The sequence below is a fragment of the Erinaceus europaeus genome, chromosome 8 (genome assembly GCF_950295315.1).
Source record: "Erinaceus europaeus chromosome 8, mEriEur2.1, whole genome shotgun sequence".
In the NCBI taxonomy this organism is placed as follows: domain Eukaryota; kingdom Metazoa; phylum Chordata; class Mammalia; order Eulipotyphla; family Erinaceidae; genus Erinaceus; species Erinaceus europaeus.
The window spans coordinates 122,459,465-122,480,436 of NC_080169.1; the positions used below are offsets into that span (position 1 = coordinate 122,459,465).

General features: G+C 50.6%; 1 protein-coding gene and 1 long non-coding RNA gene across 2 annotated transcripts in view; one reads left to right on the forward strand and one right to left on the reverse strand.

Moving 5' to 3' along the window:
* LOC132539958 (uncharacterized) overlaps window positions 1-20,972 on the reverse strand; it is a 417,285-nt gene that overhangs the window by 252,413 nt on the left and 143,900 nt on the right. The gene's annotated exons all lie outside the window — the stretch shown is intronic.
* Window positions 13,541-20,972, forward strand: part of AOC1 (amine oxidase copper containing 1) — an 8,259-nt gene continuing 827 nt past the window's right edge. The window contains exons 1-3 of the mRNA XM_007536639.2: window positions 13,541-15,332; window positions 19,383-19,668; window positions 20,214-20,346. Coding sequence (XP_007536701.1) covers window positions 13,742-15,332; window positions 19,383-19,668; window positions 20,214-20,346 — 2,010 coding nt within the window. The 5' untranslated portion in view covers window positions 13,541-13,741. The remainder of the gene's footprint in view (window positions 15,333-19,382; window positions 19,669-20,213; window positions 20,347-20,972) is intronic.

The window sequence follows — 20,972 nt, forward strand, 5'->3', positions numbered from 1 at the left end:
CAGATTCTCCCATCGGGATTCCAGGCAGACTTATTAGACATGTTCAAGAGCCCACCATTGCTGCCAAAGAACCTGAGGAGACCACCACCTCTGCTGAGCTTGTTCACAATTCTTGAAGAGCCTCCCACCTTTTTCTTTCCTTTTGATTTATTATATTCTGACCCTGTTGTAGATCCAAGCATTGATAAGAATTACTGATGCATTAAAAAGACCAAAAAGATTTATAGCCACATTAATATTAGGAATTACAGCACTCATAGAAATTATTGGCTCAGTAGTTGTAGCAACTACTTCCTTACTACAAGAAAAGCATACTGCTAATCATGTAGATCAGCTTTCAAATAATGTTTCAACAGCACTTATGACCCAAGAAAAAAATAGACCATAAATTAGAAGCTAGAGTTAATGCTTTGGAGGAAGCTGTACTTTTCATTGGCAACCAAATCTGGAATCTTAAAACCCAAATGACAGTCCCATGAGATAGAGCATATGTTCACAGGTATGCATAAATTATGGCAGAATATATACCTGAAAGCAAAAAGTATACAATAGTCTACAGTGAGTCAGTATGAAGTTCCTAATGAAATAGTGTCTACTTAGACTTAGATACCCTCCTCACCTACTTCCTATTACACTTCCCTCACTCACTCCCAAGCTACCCTTATCAAAGCAAGAACTGCAAAAGCTGAATAAGGGAAAGAGACTGGCATACTTTAACAATGACTCTTTTGTCACTATCAGGCCACCCCATCAGCTGGGACATATTCAGGGAGTCCTGAGATTCCCAGTCAGACATGATGGGCCTAGACTTCAAATAAATCCCTCTCTCCATTGTCACTGGTCATCTCTATCAGGAACAATAAAAGAGACCCCGTTGTGGGCCCCCATAGGACCTTGCCCTCAACCTAGATCAACAATGGTAGAGAATGTTCCATCCTCTGAAGGGAGGCTGGACCACTAACACTATGCTACACATGAAAAAGATGGGTCCTGATATTGGGGCAGCTTGGAATGTTCCCACTGATGACCACAGAATATGAGCTCAGATCTACAGGGATGCTAAGATCTACATAAGCTCCTAAGCTGAATATGGGCCCCAGATGACATCATAAATTGATGGGATTTACAGTCAACATATTTCCCATATTTGGGAGCTACTCACTTCCCTGATCCAGCTTTTTGATCCTTTTTCCAGCCATGACATCATCTCCACAGACAATAACTTGGATCCACCTGCATATAAGATTTCAGGCTCAGGGGGAAAAAAAACTAATATAGCCACAGGCCCTTTGGAATATAACTAAAATATGCCTACTAGCTATCTACAAACTAGAGGACCCCCCAACTCTTCATCTGCACTATTCCAGCCTTTAGGTTCATGATTAGTCAACAACTTGTTTGGCTTTATATGGTAACTATCTTTTCAGCCACCGGGTTCTAGTTGCTAGCATGATACTAACCAGACTTCCCTGGACAGACGACCCCACCAGTGTGTCCTGGAGCCCTGCTTCCCCAGAACCCTGCCCCACTGGGGAAAGAGAGAGGCAGGCTGGGAGTATGGATCCACCTGTTAATGCCCATGTTCAGTGGGGAAGCAACTACAGAAGCCAGACCTTTCACCTTCTGAATCCCACAATGACCTTGGGTCCATACTCCCAGAGGGTTAAGGAATAGGAAAGCTATCAGGGAAGGGGATGGGATATGGAGATCGGGTTGTGGGAATTGTGTGGAGCTGTACCCCTCTTATCCTATGTTTTTGTCAATGTTTCTTTTTATAAATAAATAAAAAGAAAAAAAAAAAAGAAACAGGCTGGGGGTGTGGATTCACCTGCTAACACCCATGTCCAGTGGAGAAGCAATTACATAAGGCAGACCTCCCACCTGTTGCACCCCAAAATGAAATTTGATCCATGTTCCCAGAGGGACAAATGTTAGTGGAAGATCATCAGAGGGCTCTGAATCCCAACTCCATCAGGACCTGAAGAGAGAAGAGAAAAAAAGAGGAGGAAAATTAAAAAAAAAAAGAGAGGGGGTCGGGCGGTAGCACAGCACGTTAAGCTCACATGGCGCAAAGCACAAGGATCCCAGTTCGAACCCCCAGCTCCCCACCTGCAGGGGAGTCACTAAACAGGCAATGAAGCAGGTCTGCAGGTGTCTATTTTTCTCTCCCCATCTCTGTCTTCCCCTCCTCTCTCCATTTCTCTCTGTCCTATCCAACAACTCAACATCAACAACTACAATAATAACCACAACAAGGCTACAACAAAAAGAGCAACAAAAGGGGGGGGATGGACTCCAGGAGCAGTGGATTCATGGTGCAGGCACTGAGCCCCAGCAATAACCCTGGAGGAAAAAAAGAAGAAAGAAAAGAAGAAAGAGTACACTGAGTAATAGTAACAGGTGTAGGTGTGACTTGCAAGAGAAGAGAAAACATGAAAAAATGGGCAAATATATAAATCTAGACAATTAGCTATAGAAATAATATCCAACCCATCTCTGGAACCTTGGGAGAACCACTGCAGTTTCCAGTGGAGGAATGGGGAGAAACTCTGCTGGTGGGAATGGCGTGGAATCATACCCCTGTGATCTCATAATTTTGTAAAGAAATATTAAATCACTAATAATTTTTAAAAAGAAAACACAAGGTCACTATGTAAGTTCAGCCAAGACACTAAACACCTGTCAGCTCAGCATTTTATGTTAATTCCCCCCAGAAACCTGCTTACAAATACCCAGGTGACTCATCTGGATCTTTTTCCTTCATCTCACTGTCCATAAGACAAGTAACAGGAGAAAAACACAATCCAGATCATAACAGAAGAGCAAACTGCCAAAGGGTGAGTGGATAGTGTGGGATTAGAGAACAGGACATTCATGCCTGAGGCCCCAGGTTCAATCTCTGACACCATTTTAAGCCAGAGACGAGCAGGGCTTTCAGGACTCTCTCTGATTCTCTCTCTCTCTCTGTCTCTCTCTGTCTCTCTCTCTCTCTCTCGTCAAAAATAAATGTTAGGGGGGCGGAGCCAAGATGGTGGCATGATGATATCTCCAGAGTTTCTCTCTGCAAAGCAGCTGCTTAAATCTTGGAAATCTAGAGTGAGTGAGGGCAGGATTCCAGGCCAGTGGTTGAGGAAGCACACAGGAGAGGTCAAAGCAGAACCAAGGAGGAAAGCCACAGATCACATATAGGCTAGAGCGGGTTGCAGAAAGAACAACACACATACCAGGGCCTGAGCCACAGAGCCTCCCACCAGGTTCCAGATGCTCCCATGGCGCCAACCTGACTTCCCTGGACAGACAACCCCACCAATGTGTCCTGGAGCCCTGCTTCCCCAGAGCCCTGCCCCACTAGGGAAAGAGAGAGACAGGCTGGGAGTACGGATCCCACCTGCCAACACCCATGTTCAGTGGGGAAGCAATGACAGAAGCCAGACCTCCCACCTTCTGCATCCCACAATGACCCTGGGTCCATACTCCCAGAGGGATAGAGAATGGGAAAGCTACCAGGGGAGGGGGTGGGATATGGAGATCTGGTGGTGGGAATTGTGTGGAGTTGTACCCCTCTTATCCTATGGTTTTGTAAGTGTTTCCTTTTCATAAATAAATTAAAAGAAAAAGAACAAAAGAAACAGTCTGGGGTTGTGAATTCACCTGCCAACACTCATATCCAGTGGAGAAGCAATTACAGAAGGCACCCCTCACACCTTTTGCACCCCAAAATGAAATTTGATCCATGTTCCCAGAGGGACAAATGTTAGGGGAAGGAGGGCTCTGATCCCCAACTCCATCAGGACCTGAAGAGAGAAGAGGAAAAAAAAAAGAGGGGGCCAGGTGGTAGCGCAGCAGGTTAAGTTCACATGGCACAAAGCACAAGGACGCCAGTAAGGATCCCAATTTGAGCCCCCGGCTCTCCACCTGCAGGGGAGTCGCTAAACAGGCAGTGAAGCAGGTCTGCAGGTGTCTGTCTTTCTCTCCTCGTCTCTGTCTTCCTTCCCCTCCTCTCTCCATTTCTCTCTGTCCTATCCAACAACTCAACACCAACAACTACAATAATAACCACAACAAGGCTACAACAAAAAGGTCAACAAAAGGGGGAAAAATGGCCTCCAGGAGCAGCAGATTGATTCATGGTGCAGGCACTGAGCCCCAGCAATAACCCTGGAGGAAAAAAAGAAGAAAGAAAAGAAAAGAAGGACAGTGAGTAATAGTAACAGGTGTAGGTGTGACTTGCAAGGGAAGAGAAAACATGACCATTGAAAAAATGGGCAAATATACAAATCTAGACAAATAGCTATAGAAATAATATCCAACCCATCTCTGGAACCTTGGGAGAACCACTGCAGTTTCCAGTGGAGGAATGGGGAGAAACTGCTGGTGGGAATGGTGTGGAATCATACCCCTGTGATCTCATAATTTTGTAAAGAAATATTAAATCACTAATAATTTTTAAAAAGAAAACACAAGGTCACTATGTAAGTTCAGCCAAGACACTAAACACCTGTCAGCTCAGCATTTTATGTTAATTCCCCCCAGAAACCTGCTTACAAATACCCAGGTGACTCATCTGGATCTTTTTCCTTCATCTCACTGCCCATAAGACAAGTAACAGGAGAAAAACACAATCCAGATCATAACAGAAGAGCAAACTGCCAAAGGGTGAGTGGATAGTGTGGGATTAGAGAACAGGACATTCATGCCTGAGGCCCCAGGTTCAGTCTCTGACACGATCATAAACCAGAGTCGAGCAGAGCTTTCAGGTCTCTCCCTCTCTCTCTCTCTCTCTCTCTCTCTCTCTCTCTCTCTCTCTCTCTCTCTCTCTCTCTCTCTCTCTCTCCCTCTCTCCTCCCCAAAGAGTATTGGACCAAGGAGGTCAAGTGATGTCACAGAAATGCAATTCCTTCTTCTTCTTCTTCTTCTTCTTCTTCTAGCGTTTGCCCTTCTTCCGTAGCCAGTCAACAGCGTCAGGTTGAGCCTGATGTCTGCTTGTTGCTGGCTTTGAAAGTGACTGGGATCCATGTGGATTCTGTCGGCTAGGAAGGCTCGTCAGTTTCCCCAATGAATGGGTACTCACGGGATGCACCACGAGAAGGTCGATCCAATGCAATTCCTGGAAAGATAAGATGTATAAATAATACCCTCTCGACCTTTACAAGCTACTCACCACCTGGATATATGGACCCAGACCCTGTCCCTAGTCTTTCGAAAACCCCCTGCCCCAGGCATAGAACCTCACCCCACACCCGGCTTCCCTCTTGTCTCGTCTCTTCACCACCCTGACCGTCTGACTCCTTCCCCACTTCCAGATTCTGACCATGAGGCTGGGGAGCTACAGGGCACAGAGCACAGGGCAGACACCTGTGGGGTCAGGAGTTTGAGCCAGGACCACATGTGTGGCAAAGATATGCTCTCTCCCTCTCTCTCCCTCTTTCTCTCCCCCTTTCTCTCCCCCTCTTTCCCTCTATCTCTCCCTCTCTCTTCCCCCTCCCTCTCTCTCTCCCTCCCTCTCTCTTCCCCTCTCTCCCTCCCTTTCTCTCCTCTCTCTCTCCTCTCTTTCTCCTTCTCTCTCCCTCCCTCTCCCTCTCTCTTTCCCACTCTCTCTCCCTCTTTCTCTCCCCCTTTCTCTCTCCCTCTTTCCCTCCATCTCTCCCTCTCTCCCCCCCACACACCCTCCCTTTCTCTTCCCCTCTCTTCCTCCCTTTCTCTCCTCTCTCTCCCTCTCTCCTCTCTCTTTCTCCTTCTCTCTCCCTCCCTCTCCCTCTCTCTTTCCCTTTCTCTCCCCCTTTCTCTCCCCGTTTCCCTCTATCTCTCCCTCTCTCTCCCCTGCTTCTCTCTTCCCCCTCTCTCCCTCCCTTTCTCTCCTCTCTCTCCCTCTCTCTCCTCTCTCTTTCTCCTTCTCTCTCCCTCCCTCTCCCTCTCCCTCTCTCTCTCCTCTCCCTCTCTCTCTCTCTCTCTCTCTCTCTCTCTCACACACACACACACACACACACACACACTAATAAATAAATAAATGTTGCCAGCATTCCAGAGATGAGTGAAATTAGTCCTGGAGCCTGGAGTCCTCACCTCTTGTTCCGAGTGACTCTCTCTAATCTCTGTCCCCATACAGCCTTGCTGTCAGTCTCTCCCACGTCCTGTTCTCACGTAACTGCTGGAGGTGAATTGAACTTTACCTGCAAGTGGGTTTCTTTTTTTTTTTCAATATTTATTTATTCCCTTTTGTTGCCCTTGTTGTTTGATTGTTGTTCTCGGTGTCATTGTTGTTGGAGCAAGTGGGTTTCTGCTCGGCTTTATATCAGGGCTCTGAAGCCCACACACCCGCACCTAATGGAGTGGCAGAACCACAGGACGCCCATGGCCAGTGGGGGAGACATGACGCCTGCACTCTTTGCTCTTTGGAGGGGAGCAGAAGTGGACCCTGACCACCAAGGCTCTGGAGACCAAAGGATTTCCAATCAAGCACTTGGCCGGGGTTCCTGGAGGCGCCCAGTCGCAGGCACTTCCTCGTGCCAGGCCCCTGCCCCCTGGCTGGGCAGAGGCAGCCCTGGGTCCCACTTGGGCCTCACCCTGTCCGTCCCTCCCTGCAGGGTGGGGCCTGAGGGAGCCATAAAGGCCAGAGGTTTCTGAGCAGGCTGACGGCGGTCGGGCACAGAGCACTCAGGTAGGTGCAGGTGGGCAGCGGGAAGGGAGGGGCTAGGCCCCAGAGGGAAGGTGGGAAGTGGGGCACCTAGGTGCAGAAACAGTCCCCCAGGTGCCCTCAAGCTCCCGGGAGAAGGAGAAGGAGCATGGACAGGTGTGCTCTGAGCCCGTCACCTGCCCCAGCCCTCCTCCTCCTCTGGCTTCAGGCATCCTCCCCACGGGACACTGGAGCCCAGGTGTGGGGCTGGCGGCACACAGTGGAGTTCAGGGTAAAAGGGCAGAGACTCGCCCACAGAGAGCGGGGTTAAGAGCTGAAAGGGTGAGGCCAGCCGGGCAGCAACCCAGGGTCCTGCCTGGCCGTGCAGACACACCACCCGTGCCCACCACAATGGAGAAGCTCCAGTGCTGGCTCTCTCTCTCTCTCTCTCTCTCTCTCTCCCTCCCTCCCTCCCTCCCTCCCTCTTTCTCCCTCTCTCTCTCCTTCTTCCTCTCTCTCCCTCTCTCTCTCTCCTTCTCTCTCCCTTCCTCCCACTCTTTCTCTCTCCTTCCTTCCCTCCCTCCTTCTTTCTCTCTCTCCTCATCCTCCTTGTCCTTCTTCTCCTTCTCCTTCTTCTTCTTTCTCTCTCCCTCTCCCTTCCCCTCCCTCTCTCCCTCTCTCTCCTTCTCTCTCCATTCCTCCCACTCTCTCTCTCTCTCTCTCTCTCTCTCTCTCTCTCTCTCTCTTTCCTCTTTTCTGGAAAAGTTGACCTGGAGATGTAAAACCCCAGTAATGATCAAAAAAATTAAGAAAAGGAAAAGGGTATCAGTCATAAAAAGAAGATATGGGGTGTGGGGTTAAAAAAAATATCTAGAGAAGCTGGCAGTAGCACAGCGAGTTAAGCAAAGCACAAGGACCGGCATAAGGATCCTGGTTCGAATCCCCAGCTCCCCACCTGCAGGGGAGTCACTTCACAGGCGGTGAAGCAGGTCTGCAGGTGTCTGTTTTTCTCTCCCCCTCTCTGTCTTCCCCTCCTGTCTCCATTTCTCTCTGTCTTATCCAACAACGGTGACAACAATAATAACTACAACAGTAAAACAACAAGGGCAACAAAGAATAAATAATTTTTTTTTTTAAATCTGACCTGCTGAGGCCAGGTGGTGATACACTGGGTTGAGTACACCAGTCAACAGGCACAAGGATCTTACTGGGGGGAAGCTTCACAGGTGATGAAGCAGGACTGCAGGTATCTCTCCCCTCCTCTCTATCCCTCCCTTCCCTCTCAATCTTTCTCTGTCTCTGTCCAAAATAAATAAATAAAATATTCAAGGGCTGGTCAGTGATACACCTGGTTGAGTGCACACATTACAGTGCACAAGAACCTGGTTCAAACCTCCAGTCCCCACCTGCAGGCTGGGGGTAGCTTCATGAGAGCACAAGGACCCGGGTTCAAACCCCCACCCTCACCTGCAGGAGGGAAGCTTCACAAGCAGTGAGGCAGGGCTGCAGGCGTTTCTCTCTCTTCCTCCCTATCTCCCCCTTCCCTTTCAATATCTGGCTACCTCTATCCAATAAATAAATAAGTGAATAAATAAATAAATAAACTAACATGCATAAGAAGTCAGTCTGAAAAGAATACATCTTGTGTGATTCCAACTCTGTAACACTTTTTAAGACTGTTGGGGAGCGGGGGAGAAGGAGAGAGAGAGAGAGAGAGAATCACTCTGGCATAGGCGATGCCAGGTATCGAACTCAGGACCTCATGCACGCAGACGCTGTGCCTTGCAGCTGTGCCCCCTCCCCTCCTGCTGCCACAGTTCTGAGAAGTTGGGCCTGTGGAGACAGTAAAGGGATTCCCTCTGCTGAGACTCAGGGAGGGCAGAGAGAGGAGTGAGTGCGGGGTTTGGGGTTGGTGAAGTTACCCAGTGGGACCACGGAAATGGTGGGTTCACCTCCTTGCTTGAGCACCCAGAGTCCCCAACACAAGACTGAACCCTCCAGTAAACTCTGGACTTTGGGTGCCAATGATGTGTCACTGCAGGTCCGCAGATGGGAACCCTGGTGCCACCCCGGGGTGTGGGTGTTGGCTGTGAGGGTGCTGGTTAACTATGGGGAGCGGGCAGAGGGGCGTAGGATACCCCAGTGTGCCTTCTGCTCAGCTTTGCTCTGAACCTAAAACTCTTGTAAACAGTGAAGTCTGTTCATGGAAAGAGGGACTGCCAGCGGTGACTCACTCAGTGCAGTGCACATGTTACTGTGCACAGAACCCTGGGTTCAGGTCCTGGGTTCCGATCTACAGATGAGGGCAGGGCTGCAGGTATCTCTCCTTCTCTCTGTCTCTCTCTGTCTCTCTCTCTGTTTCTCTCTCTCTCTCTCTGGCTCTCTCTCTCTCCCTCTGTTTTTCTTTCACCCTCTATCAAAAAAGAAGGAAAAGCATCCTTCTTCACCTCATCTTGGATAGAGTTTGATGGCATCAGGTTAAGTGAGATCAGCCAGAAAGAGAAAGATGAATATGGGATAATCCCATGCCTAGACAGAAGCTGAGAAATAAGAGCAGAAAGAGAGAAGCACTAAGCTTGGGCTGGGTTTGGTGTGTTTCACCAAAGTAAAGGACTCTGGGGTGGAGGGAGGGTTCAGATCCTGGAACAGGATGGCAGAGGAGGACCTAGTGGGGGCTGAACTGTTATGCGGAAAACTAGGAAATGTTATACATGTACCAACTACTGTATTTTACTGTCGACTATAAACCATTAATCCCCCCAATAAAGAAAAAATTTAAAGAAGAAAAAAAAAAACAGACACCAAAGCAAATGCAGGCACCAAGCCCCAAAGTAAGTCTGGTGGAGAGAGAGAGAGAGAGAGAGAGACTTAGACAAGCTGAACTCACAGAGCAGATGTCACCAACTCCCTGCTGACCCTGTGTCCACCTGGCAGCCCCAGGGCTCCCCCACCCACTCAGGCAGGAAGGACCCTGGCCCCTGCCACCAGTGTCAGGGACCATGGGGGCCAGGTCCTATGTCCTCGTGCTGGTTCTGGGATGGGAAGTAGAGAAAGGCCTCGCAGACACATCTCCACACACCCAAGGAGCGGAGAGCCAGTATTTTCGTTTTTCAGTGCCAAGGAAGAAAGTGAGGGTCCTGGCATGTGTGCACTGCCAAGAAACAACCTCCCTGATATGATGATTATTATTATTATTTTATTTATTTATTGGATAGAGACAGCCAGAAATTGAAAGGGATGGGAGTTATAGAGGGGGAGTAAGATATAAAGCAGGACAAATTCTTTAATAAACAAGAACCCAAAGGTAGGAATAGAGCAAAGGAAATTAGGGTCTTTGTGTGGGAAGAAGCTAGGAAGTCTATTTTAGGTGTATTCCAAGGGGCCTGTGACTTTAGTAGTTTTTGCTTGAGCCTGACAGCTACCATGCATGAAGACTAAAAATATTGGCTGGTGTCAGAGTTGAGAACAAAACTAGAGAGCTGGGTCAGGGCAGAGAGTAGCTCCCAAATATGAGAATGTATAAATACCATTGACTGTAACCCCACTGGTCTGACCCAGCGCCCGTGTCTGTTTACATCCGGCACAGGAGCCCGTGTGGCCTCTGAGTCCCTGTCAGTCTGAGCTCACAGTCCATGGGCACAGCTGGAACCTTTTAGGCTGCTCTCATGTCAGGACCCGTCTTCCCTGAGGGGCAGAGCAGGCTGAGCGGCCTCCCTGCAGAAAGTGGAGCGTCCCTGCCGTTCTGCTCTGCAGTGAGGGCAGGTCCTGGAGAGGCCACAGGAGGGCTGGTGCTGACGTTCCTGATAGAATTGACCAGTGATGGTGGAGAAAGGGATTTGTTAGAGGTCTAGACCCACCATATCTTTGAGTGAATCCAAGGATTCCCTGACTAGAGCCCCAGGTGAGAGGGTGGCCTAGAACTGACCAAAAAGATCATCATTAAAGTGAGCCAAGACTCCACTCTTGAGAGCACATGGGGAGACCGAACCCAGCACTGGGTCTATGGTTTCTAAAAGGCAATTTCCAAAACCGGAAAATACCCATGATGGCTGATACCCACAGAAGGTGCCACACAGTCTCTCTTCCCAGTCCAGGAAAGTCCTCATGCCCACGTAAACCCAACTGCATTGCTGCTCTTTTTCCGTTTCTCCTTTCGAGCTGTCAAATCTTGCAGCCACACCTGACCCTGTCCCTCCTGGCATCTCAAAGAATTCCTTAAGGCTTGGGGTGGGCTCACCTGCCTGTAACTCTGTGTGGAGAGAGGGGTTTTCCTCTAGTTTGTTGATCAATGAGGTTCAGATCTGGGGGTGCAGGGGGACATTAAGCTCTGAGGTGGTCCCTTGGGGGTCTCTCTGAAGCCAACTTGTCTGCCAGGTGTTAGCCCCACAGACTCTGCAGGTGAGAGGAAGCACATGGTGGGAGACATGTGGGGGCAGAGGAAGGACCAGGGAGGGGGGCCAAGAAGCAGGACCAGCAGCAGAGAGGGAGAGAGTTCCGGGCATGGAGAATCCATTGCTGATGGGGCAATACCCCCTTGTCCTGCATACAGCGGCGTGCAGACAGGTGGCCCCAGCCAGACACCTGGAGGTCCAGCCTGGGGGACATTCAGCCTCATGTGCAATCGCAGCGCTCACCCAGGGCAAACTAGCTTAGAAAGCAGGTGGATTTATTCCCCCAGTGAGAGAAGCTTCACGAGCAGTGAAACGGGGCTGCAGGTGTTTCTCTGTCTCTCTGTCTCCTTCTCCATCCCCTCCATTTCTATCTTTTCTAGCTGATTTTAAAAAATTAAAAGGAGGGAGTCGGGCGGTAGCGCAGTGGGTTAAGCGCACATGCAAGGACCAGTGTAAGGATCCCAGTTTGAGCCCCCAGCTCTCCACCTGCAGGGGAGTTGCTTTATAGGAGGTGAAGCAGGTCTGCAGGTGTCTGTCTTTCTCTACCCCCTCTGTCTTCTCCTCCTCTCTCCATTTCTCTTTGTCCTATCCAACAACGATGACATCAATAACAACAATAATAATAACTACAACAACAATAAAAAAATTAGGGGAACAAAAGGGAAAATAAATATTTAAATTTTTAAATGAAAAGGAAAAAAGGAAAGAAACTTTAATTTGAAAATAAATCAATAACATATTTTATTAATTTTCTAATTATTTTATTTCTTGTTGTATAGAAACAGAAACTGAGAGGGGAGGGAGATAGTGAGGGAGAGAGAGAAACACTTACAGACCTGCTTTACCTCTTGTGAAGCTTCCTCTCTACAGGTGAGAAGTGGGGGCTTGAACCTGGGTCCTTGCACACGGTAATGTGTACATTCAACCAGGTGCACAACAGCCTGGTCCCCAATAAAACTTTTTTTAATTAAAAAAAAAAAGAATCCCACTGAGGACTCGAACCTGGGGACAGCCCCCAGAGGGCTCCCCGAGCAGTGCTCCAGACCTGGGTGCTGGCACAGAGACTGTGACCGTGAGGGGAGGTGACAGCAGACGTCTCAGGGGCTCTGCAATGTGGTGACACGTGACAGTAGGTCCTGCCTCAGTGTCCCCCTGTGTACCAGCAGCCAGCGGGACCACTCCTCTCCTTCCTCTGCCCCTCAGCCCCTCCTCGGGGGCTGGACGTGGGGCTGGGGGGTTGTTGCTCTTTGGTGAGGAAGGCCTTGTCTCGGGTCTGTGTGTCCTGCTCCCTCAGAGCCGGGGTCCTGGGGTGCAGCCCCTCCACAGACCCAGCCCAGCTGTGCTGAGTCCAGCACCCACGTTCACAGTGAGGAAGGTGGGCTCGGTCCAGTGCATGTCTGTGTGTATTTCCCTTTGCAGTGAGTGACCAGAAGTGACGCTACCACCCAGTCCCAGCCGATGGAATCCCTGGGGGGAGGAGACACAGGAAGGGGAGATCCCACCACACCCTCCCCCACAGGGAGGGGGAAGGGGCATCTGCTTGAGTCACCACCCAGAAGGACCCTGAGGTACCCTCCAAGCAGGCAGGGACAGTCAAGACCCCACAGCCTCAGTGAGGGGCCAAAGACATCTGGGGTGGGACTGGCCAGTAAGCCTTGGCCACCAAGCCACAAGTCTGTGCCCCTATCCCGGCATTTAAAATGTTTAATGTTGGGAGTCGGGCGGTAGCGCAGTGGGTTAAACGCACATGGCACGAAGCACAAGGACCGGTGTAAATCAAGTACAAGGGAACAAAGGTAATTTAGAGACATGATAAATGCAAGATGTGTGAGGGACAGTTATGGTATTGTGATGGCTACAATGTCCCCAGGCATTAGGGATTCAGGGACCACGCTGGCATACACCCTGGTCATGAACTGAAATGTCTCCATGCAGTGTGTAAGATCAGTCAGAGTGCAGACTGGAGACAGAAACCATTCAACAACAGAGAGAAATTAATAAAATGGTTGCTAGCCTCACCTCTCCAGAGCTCTGGTCCACTAGGGAAAGATGGAAACAGGCTGGGGGTATCCCGGGTTCAAGCCCCCAGCTCCCCACCTGCAGGGGAGTCCCTTCACAAGTGGTGGAGCAGGTCTGCAGGTGTCTGTCTTTCTCTCCCCCTCTCTCCATTTCTCTCTGTCCTATCCAACAACGATGACATCAATAACTACAACAATAATAACTACAACAATAAAACAACAAGGGCAATAAAAGGGAAGAAATAAATATTTTTTTAAAAAAATGTTTAATGTTGGGGCCAGTGAAATAGCCCACCTACAGGGGGAAAGCTTCACGAGCGGTGAAGCAGAGCTGCAGGTGTCTCTCTGTCTCCCTCTCTCTGTCTCCCTCTCCCCTCTCAATTTCTCTTTGTCTCTATCCAATAATAAATAAACAAATAAAAAAATTAAAAAAGAAGGAAGGGAGAAGGAAGGAAGGAAGGAAGGAAGGAAGGAAGGAAGGAAGGAAAAAAAGGAAGAAGTCATCACAACAGCAGGAGGTTTGTGGGCAAGTTAGGAGGAAACAGAAGAAAAAGGAATGGGTCCCCACTGCCACCCAGGACAGTGTCCACCTGCAGGGGGCCAAGGGGTGGAGAGAACCTCGGTCTGTGGGAAAGCAGGAGGCCAAGGTGAAGGAAGCCCGGGGCCTCCCCCAGAGCCGCCCTCTCACTCCATCGCTCTCTCTCCCGCAACCCAGAGCCATGGGCCGAACCACCCGGGTCCTCAGCCGGACGTCGGCCGCAGTTCTGCTGCTGCTGACGGCGGCCTCGGCCTACTGGCCTGCAGAAACCGCTGACCAAGACGTGGAGGACGTGTTCTCCGACCTGAGCGTGTATGAGCTGCGAGCCGTGCGGAGTTTCCTCCAGTCTAGGAAGGAGCTGAAGCTGGAATCTTCCAAGACACCCAAAATAGCCAAGAACTCCGTGTTCCTCGTGGAGATGCTTCTGCCCAAGAAACAGCACGTGCTGACCTTCCTGGAGAAAGGCTGCCCGCGTCCAGTGCGCCAGGCCCGTGTGGTCATCTTCTTCGGAGCTCAGAAGCATCCCAATGTCACCGAGTTCGCAGTGGGGCCTCTGCCAGCTCCCCGTTACTTGAGGATGCTGCCGTTCAGGCCGGGGCACCGGGTCTCCTGGGCGTCCAGGCCCATCACTTCCGTCGAGTACAAGCTACTTTACGACTTCCTGGAAAAGGCCACAGAGCCCCTGCATCCGTTTTTCCTCAACACCACGGGCTTCTCCATCAGGGATTGTGGAGACCGCTGCCTGACCTTCACCGACGTGGCCCCCCGGGGGCTGGCCTCCGGCGAACGCCGCAGCTGGTTCATCCTACAACGCTTCGTGGAAGGCTACTTCCTGCACCCCACGGGGCTGGAGGTCCTGGTGGACCACAGCAGCTCGGACGTCCAGGAGTGGAGAGTGGAGAGAGTCTGGTACAACGGCAAGTTCTACGAGAGTCCCGAGGAACTGGCCCGGAAATACCAGGCCGGAGAGGTGGACGTGGTGGTCTTGGAGGAGATCTCACAACGGAGAGAGGGAGAGGAGAAGGAGGAAGAAGAGGTCCCTCTGTTCTCCTCCTACAAGCCTCGGGGAGAATTCCCGGAGTCCATCCCGCACCCGGGGCCCCACCTGGTGCAGCCCCAAGGCCGCAGGTACAAGCTGGACCGTAACAGCGTGTCCTATGAAGGGTGGAGCTTCAAGTACCGGCTGCGCACGTCGACCGGGCTGCAGATCCTGAACGTGCAGTTCGCGGGCGGGATAGTGGCCTACGAGGTCAGCGTCCAGGAGGCCGTGGCTCTGTATGGAGGCCACACCCCAGCCGGCATGCAGACCAAGTACATCGATGGGGGCTGGGGACTGGGCAGCGTCACTCACGAGCTGGCCCCCGGCGTCGACTGTCCCTCGAAGGCCACCTTCCTGGATGCCCTGCACGACTACGACTCAGACGGCCCCGTGCGCTACCCTCATGCCCTCTGCTTGTTTGAGATGCCCACCGGCGTCCCTCTGCGACGACACTTCGACTCCAACTTCAGCGGGGGCTTCAACTTCTACGCAGGGCTCCCGGGCCATGTGCTGGTGCTGCGGACCACGTCCACCGTCTACAACTACGACTACATCTGGGACTTCATCTTCTACCCCAACGGGGTGATGGAAGCCAAGATGCACGCCACCGGCTACGTGCACGCCACCTTCTACACCCCCCAGGGGCTGCGCCACGGCACCCGGCTGCACACACACCTGCTGGGAAACATGCACATGCACCTGGTGCATTACCGCGTGGACCTGGACGTGGCAGGTAGGACTCGGGCTGGGGACCCAGGAGGCGCAGTGCCAATCCCGTCTCTGCAGGGAGAGCTCACGGGCGGGAGGAAACTGAGCGAGTGTCCGGGGCCCTGAGACGGGACGTGTCCCAGAACAGAGGGAGAATATCCACAGCCGGTCACCATGCGGCTGATCAGAAGAGGCCAGGGGGACACACAGGACAGTGTCAGGGGTGTGACTGTCCATCCCAAGCTTCCAGGAGTGTTTATCTGTATCAGAACAGAATGACAGGGGAGGTCAGGCAGAAGCGCAGCGGGTTAAATGCAGGTGGCACAAAGCACAAGGACTGGAGTAAGGATCCCAGTTCGAGCCCCCAGCTCCCCACCTGCAGGGGAGTCGCTTCACAGGTGGTGAAGCAGGTCTGCAGGTGTCTGTCTTTCTCTCCCCCTCTCTGTCTCCTTTCCTCTTGTCCTATCCAACAACAACGACAATAATAGTAACAACAATGATGAACAACAAGGGCAACAAAAACCGAAAAAAATAGCCTCCAGGAGCAGTGGATTCATAGTGCAGGCACTGAGCCCCAGCAATAACCCTGGAGGCAAAAAAAAAAAAAAAATTAAAAGAAAATTTAAGAGAAACAGAATGAGAATGATTAAAGGTGTTTTTTAAGTGAAACACACCAGGAGTCAATGTTAAGACACAAGTAGCATGTGGTTATACACCAAATACAGACCAGAATATATATTTGCCTTCTTTATTGGAGGATTAATGGTAAATATAATAGTTTGTACATGTATAACATTTCCAGATAACAATACAACCCCCACTAGGTCCTCCTCTGTCATCATCATTTTTTCCTGTTTTCATGGATAGGACAGAGAGAAATTAAGAGAGGAGGGGGAGACAGAGAGAGAGAGAAAGGGAAAGGGAGACACCTGCAGACCTGCTTTGCCGTTTGTGAAACATCTTCTCTGCAGGTGGGGAGCTTCAGCCTGAATCTTTGTGTGGGTTCCTGCACTTACTACTACAGAACACATTTATAAGGAGGAAAGCATCACAGTAAGGCAGCTTAAAACTCACTGTCCAGGGGCCAGCTAGTGGCACACCTGGTTGAGCACACACATTACAGTGCACAAGGACCCAGGTTCGAGCCCCCAGTCCCCACCTGCAGGGGGAAAGCTTTGTGAGTGGTGAAGCAGGGCTGCAGGCATCTTTCTGTCTCTCTTCCTCTCTATCACCCCCTTCCCTCTCGATTTCTGGCTGCCTCTATCCAAATAAATAAATAAATATAATAAAAAAATTAAAATAAATAAAATAAAACATATTGTCCCAATGTCATTAGGTCAGGTACATCCCTTTGATGCCATAAGACACTGAGTTTATTCCAGTTACCCCCAAAACAGAAACAGTCTCCAGAGCCTCAGGCCAGCAGCCAGACATCAGAGTGATGGTGATCACAAGAGACCATACCCCCACTGCTGCCCGTGGGCTAGAAAAAATCTCTGACGTATCCAGACTTTGCCCCAGAGCAGGATTCTTGTAGTCAGGGACACAGCCTGAAAAACAGACCTCATTTTCTATGAGTCAAAAGAACATACATGGAAGACAGGCATCTGTTTTGCAAACATAGTAGCAAAGGTAACAATCGGCAGGATTCTTCACAGCAAGGATCAAGAAGACTGAAATCAGAAACTCATTGAGGTAGAACCCCCCTTCCTGGCCCCAGCCTCCTCTTTGCTCTCTGCACCCCAACCATAGCTTCCCTCCATCTGGGCAGTGCACTTCCCACCCCATCTCTGCAGGTAATGTTCCAGGAACAGAGAGGCGGGACACCTGAGGATTATTGATGACAGACAGGCCCAGAGGGTTCCACTCCAGCTCAGGACCCTGGCCAGAAGCAGATTTCTCCTTGATATGTCTTCAGTTCTTTTTTTATTATTATTTGATTTCCCCTTTTGTTGCCCTTGTTGTTTTAATGTTCTTATTGTTTTATTGTTCTTGTAGTTATCAGTATTGTAGCTGTTGGATAGGACAGAGAGAAATGGAGAGAGGAGGGGAAGACAGAGAGGCAGAGAGAAAGACAGACACCTGCAGACCTGCTTCACCACCTGTGAAGCGACTTCCCTGCAGGTGGTGAGCCAGGGGCTCAAACCAGGATACTTATGCTGGTCCTTGCGCTTTTCGCCACCTGCGCTTAACCCACTGTGCTATACCGATCGACTCCCTGTCTTCAGTTCTTTAAAATCTGTGGCTACATATATGGCAGGCCACACTCTGACTGGGCTGACACACAGCAAGGTTTCTTGCTACCTGGGAAGAGCAGGAGAGGAAGACGTGGATCAGGGTTCACTGGTGGATGGTCAGCTCAGAAGAGCTGTTGTCCATGCTCAGCTAAGTTCCCTAAAGCAGGAGGGCCTGGTCTTCACATTTTGTTTTGTTTTGTTTTGTTTTGTTTTGTTTTGTTTTACTTTCAGGTTTTGCAAGAGCAGTTTTTCCAGTGTCAGTCAGCCACATCCCTCAGTTTTCCAAAACCAGCCTCACAAAGTAGAACCCCTTTGCTGACACCTGGTTGCGTGCACACCTTACAGTGTGCAAAGACCTGGGTTCAGGCCCCTGGGGCCCACCTGCAGGGGTAAAGCTTCACAAGTGATGAAGCAGGGCTGCAGGTGTCTCTCTGTCTCTCCCTCTCTCCATCTCTCCCTCCCCTCTAAATTTCTTCTATCCAACTATATATATATATATATTCCTTCTGAAATAAAGAAATAGAGAGAGAGAGAGAGAGAGAGAGAGAGAAAGGAAGAAAGAAAGAAAGAAAGAAAGAAAGAAAGAAAGAAAGAAAGAAAGAAAAATAAAGGGAGGGGGCTGGGAAATAGCATAATAGTTCTGCAAAATGACTTTCATGTCTAAGGCCCCAAAGGCCCCAGGTTCAGTCTCCAGCACCACCATAAGCCAGAACTAAGCAGTATCCTGGTCCTTCTCTCTTTATCTCTCTCTCTCAACAATATAAGTAAATATTTTTAAATGAAAAAAGAACCCCCTGGGGCCAGGCATTGGTGCACCTGGTTATACACACACATTACAGTGCACAAGGGCCCAGGTTCAAGGCTCCAGTCCCCACCAATAGGGGGAAAAGCTTCTCAAGTGGTGAAGCAGGCCTGCAGGTGTCTCTCTGTCTCTCTTCCTCTCTACCGTCCCCTCCCCTCTCAATTTCTGTCTGTCTCTATGCAATAACAAGTAAATTAAAAGGTTTTTAAAAAGAAGAAAAAAAGGAGTCATTACTTTAAAAAAGGGGGGAACCAGGAGGTGGCGCACCTGGTTAAGTGTACACATTACAGTGCACAAGGACCCAGGTTCAAGCCCCTAGTCCCCACCTGCAGTGGGGAAGCTTCATGAGTGATGAAGCAGGGCTGCAGGTGTCTCTCTGTCTCTTTCCCTCTCTATCTCCCACTCTCCTTTCAATTTCTCTCTGTCTCTGTCTAATAATAAACAATAAAGTAAATAAATTTTTTTAAACCTTCCTGGTCCCAGCCTCCTCTGTAAGTGGGCTTACGGCGCCATGTGCCTGAAGAACCCAGAGCTGGAAACGGGCCTCCGCGCAGGGCATCTGACTCTCCATCCCCCTCTCCTGTTGTTTTCGCTGGGCTATGTTGTTTTCACCGGGCTGGCTTCACGGGGAGGTAACAGACGACCAGGGACTCATGGTTGAGCTGTAGGCAGTATCTCTTTATTCATGCAGGACGCAGCACCATCTAAGACGAGCTAAGCTAAACTCAAGGTACTCTGAAACTCACAATGCTGTCTTTATATATACTTGCCAAGTAGGGTGGAAACAGGATGTGACAGAGAGGGTGGAGAGAAAAGTGACTGGTGAAAATCAGAGTGTGACAAGGAGGGGGCAGAGCAGGCGAGAATCCTATCACTGAACCACCAATGCCCTGGAGTGCTTTATGTAAATGTAAAGTGATTTATGTAAATAGACCAAAGCTTTGAATGGGATTAAATCTATCCCTATATAGGCATATGGTTAAGCAGAAGCCAGGGGGAGCTGGCATACTATCCAACACTCTCCCTCATGCCACAGGCATTGAGAACAGCTTCCAGACCCTGCATATGAAGCTGGAGAACATCACCAACCCCTGGAGCCCCGGGCACATCCTGGTGCAGCCCACGCTGGAGCGAAAGCAGTATTCCCGTGAGCGCCAAGCGGCCTTCAGCTTCCGGCAGAAGCTGCCCAAACACCTGCTCTTCAGCAGTGAACAGGAGAACTGCTGGGGCCACCAGCGCAGTTACCGGCTGCAGATAAACTCCATGGCCGACCAGGTGCTGCCCCCTGGATGGCAGGAGGAGCAGGGCATCACCTGGGCCAGGTGAGAGGGGCCCAGAGGCCGGGCAGGGCACCTGGTTTCCCCCAGGTCTGTGTTTCCAATGGTGAGATCCATGGTGGAGGTGGAGGGGGCGTATCTGGGTGTGTGTCTGTGGGTTCCCAGGTGTGTGTCTCTGTGGCCGAGGAGACTGGAGAGGTGGGCGCATGGGGAGCCCGAGTCACGGCTGACCGTGGCCGGACCAGGGGACAGCCCTCCTCTGGAGGAGACAGTGAGCTTCCCACACCACTGACCCCGAAAAGCCTCCCCCGAGGAGGTTCTTCCCCTACCCACTGGGCCCTCTGCCATCAGGTAGCCCCTGGAGGTGACCACGTACCCCAAGAAGGTCTGGAAACTCCCCTGAACCCTCTGTCAGCAGGTAGCCCCTGGAGGTGACCACGTACCCCAAGAGAGACTGGGAACCCCACTAAACTCTTTACATAAAAATTTCTGGCAGTGACCAGGTATCCCAGAAGGGACTAGGTGCTCCAGGGGGACTGGGTACCCCAGGAGGGAGACAGGAGCCACCCACCGACCCTTCTGCCTGGCAGGTACCCCCTGGCGGTGACCAAGTACCGCGAGTCAGAACTGACCAGCAGCAGCATCTACAACCAGAATGACCCCTGGGACCCCCCTGTGGTCTTTGAGGAGTTTCTTCATAACAACGAGAATATTGAGGACAAGGTATGGCCTCCCCACCCCCCATCTCGTGCCCTTCCTGCCCCAGCCCAGGACCCCCAGAGCCCAAAAGAGGCCCAGCAGTGGTCAGACCTCCCTGTCCTTAAAAGGGGGGAAGGGTTGGAGTCCAGGGCTCAAGCATCAGCACCACACAGGAACCCCACAGACCTAGGGGACCAGCCTGGTGCTGGAGTGCTGCTTCCTCTCTGTGCACCTAAAGCTTCTCTCCCCATCTCAACAGCTGCTGAATGGGAATTTCAGCCGCTGGAGGGTCGAACATTAAAAATAATAGCAATTCGGGAGTCCGGTGGTAGCGCAGCGGGTTAAGCGCATGTGGCGCCAAGTGCAAGGACAGGCGTAAGGATCCTGGTTCGAGCCCCCGGCTCCCCACCTGCAGGGGAGTCGCTTCACAGGCAGTGAAGCAGGTCTGCAGGTGTCTGTCTTTCTCTCCCCCTCTCTGTCTTCCCCTCCTCTCTCCATTTCTCTCTGTCCTATCCAACAGTAACAACATCAATAACATCAACAATAATGACAACCACAACAATAAAACAAACAAGGGTAACAAAAGGGAAAAATAAATAAATATTACCAAAAAAATTTTTTTTAATAATAGTAATTCCTAGAGAGGAAAA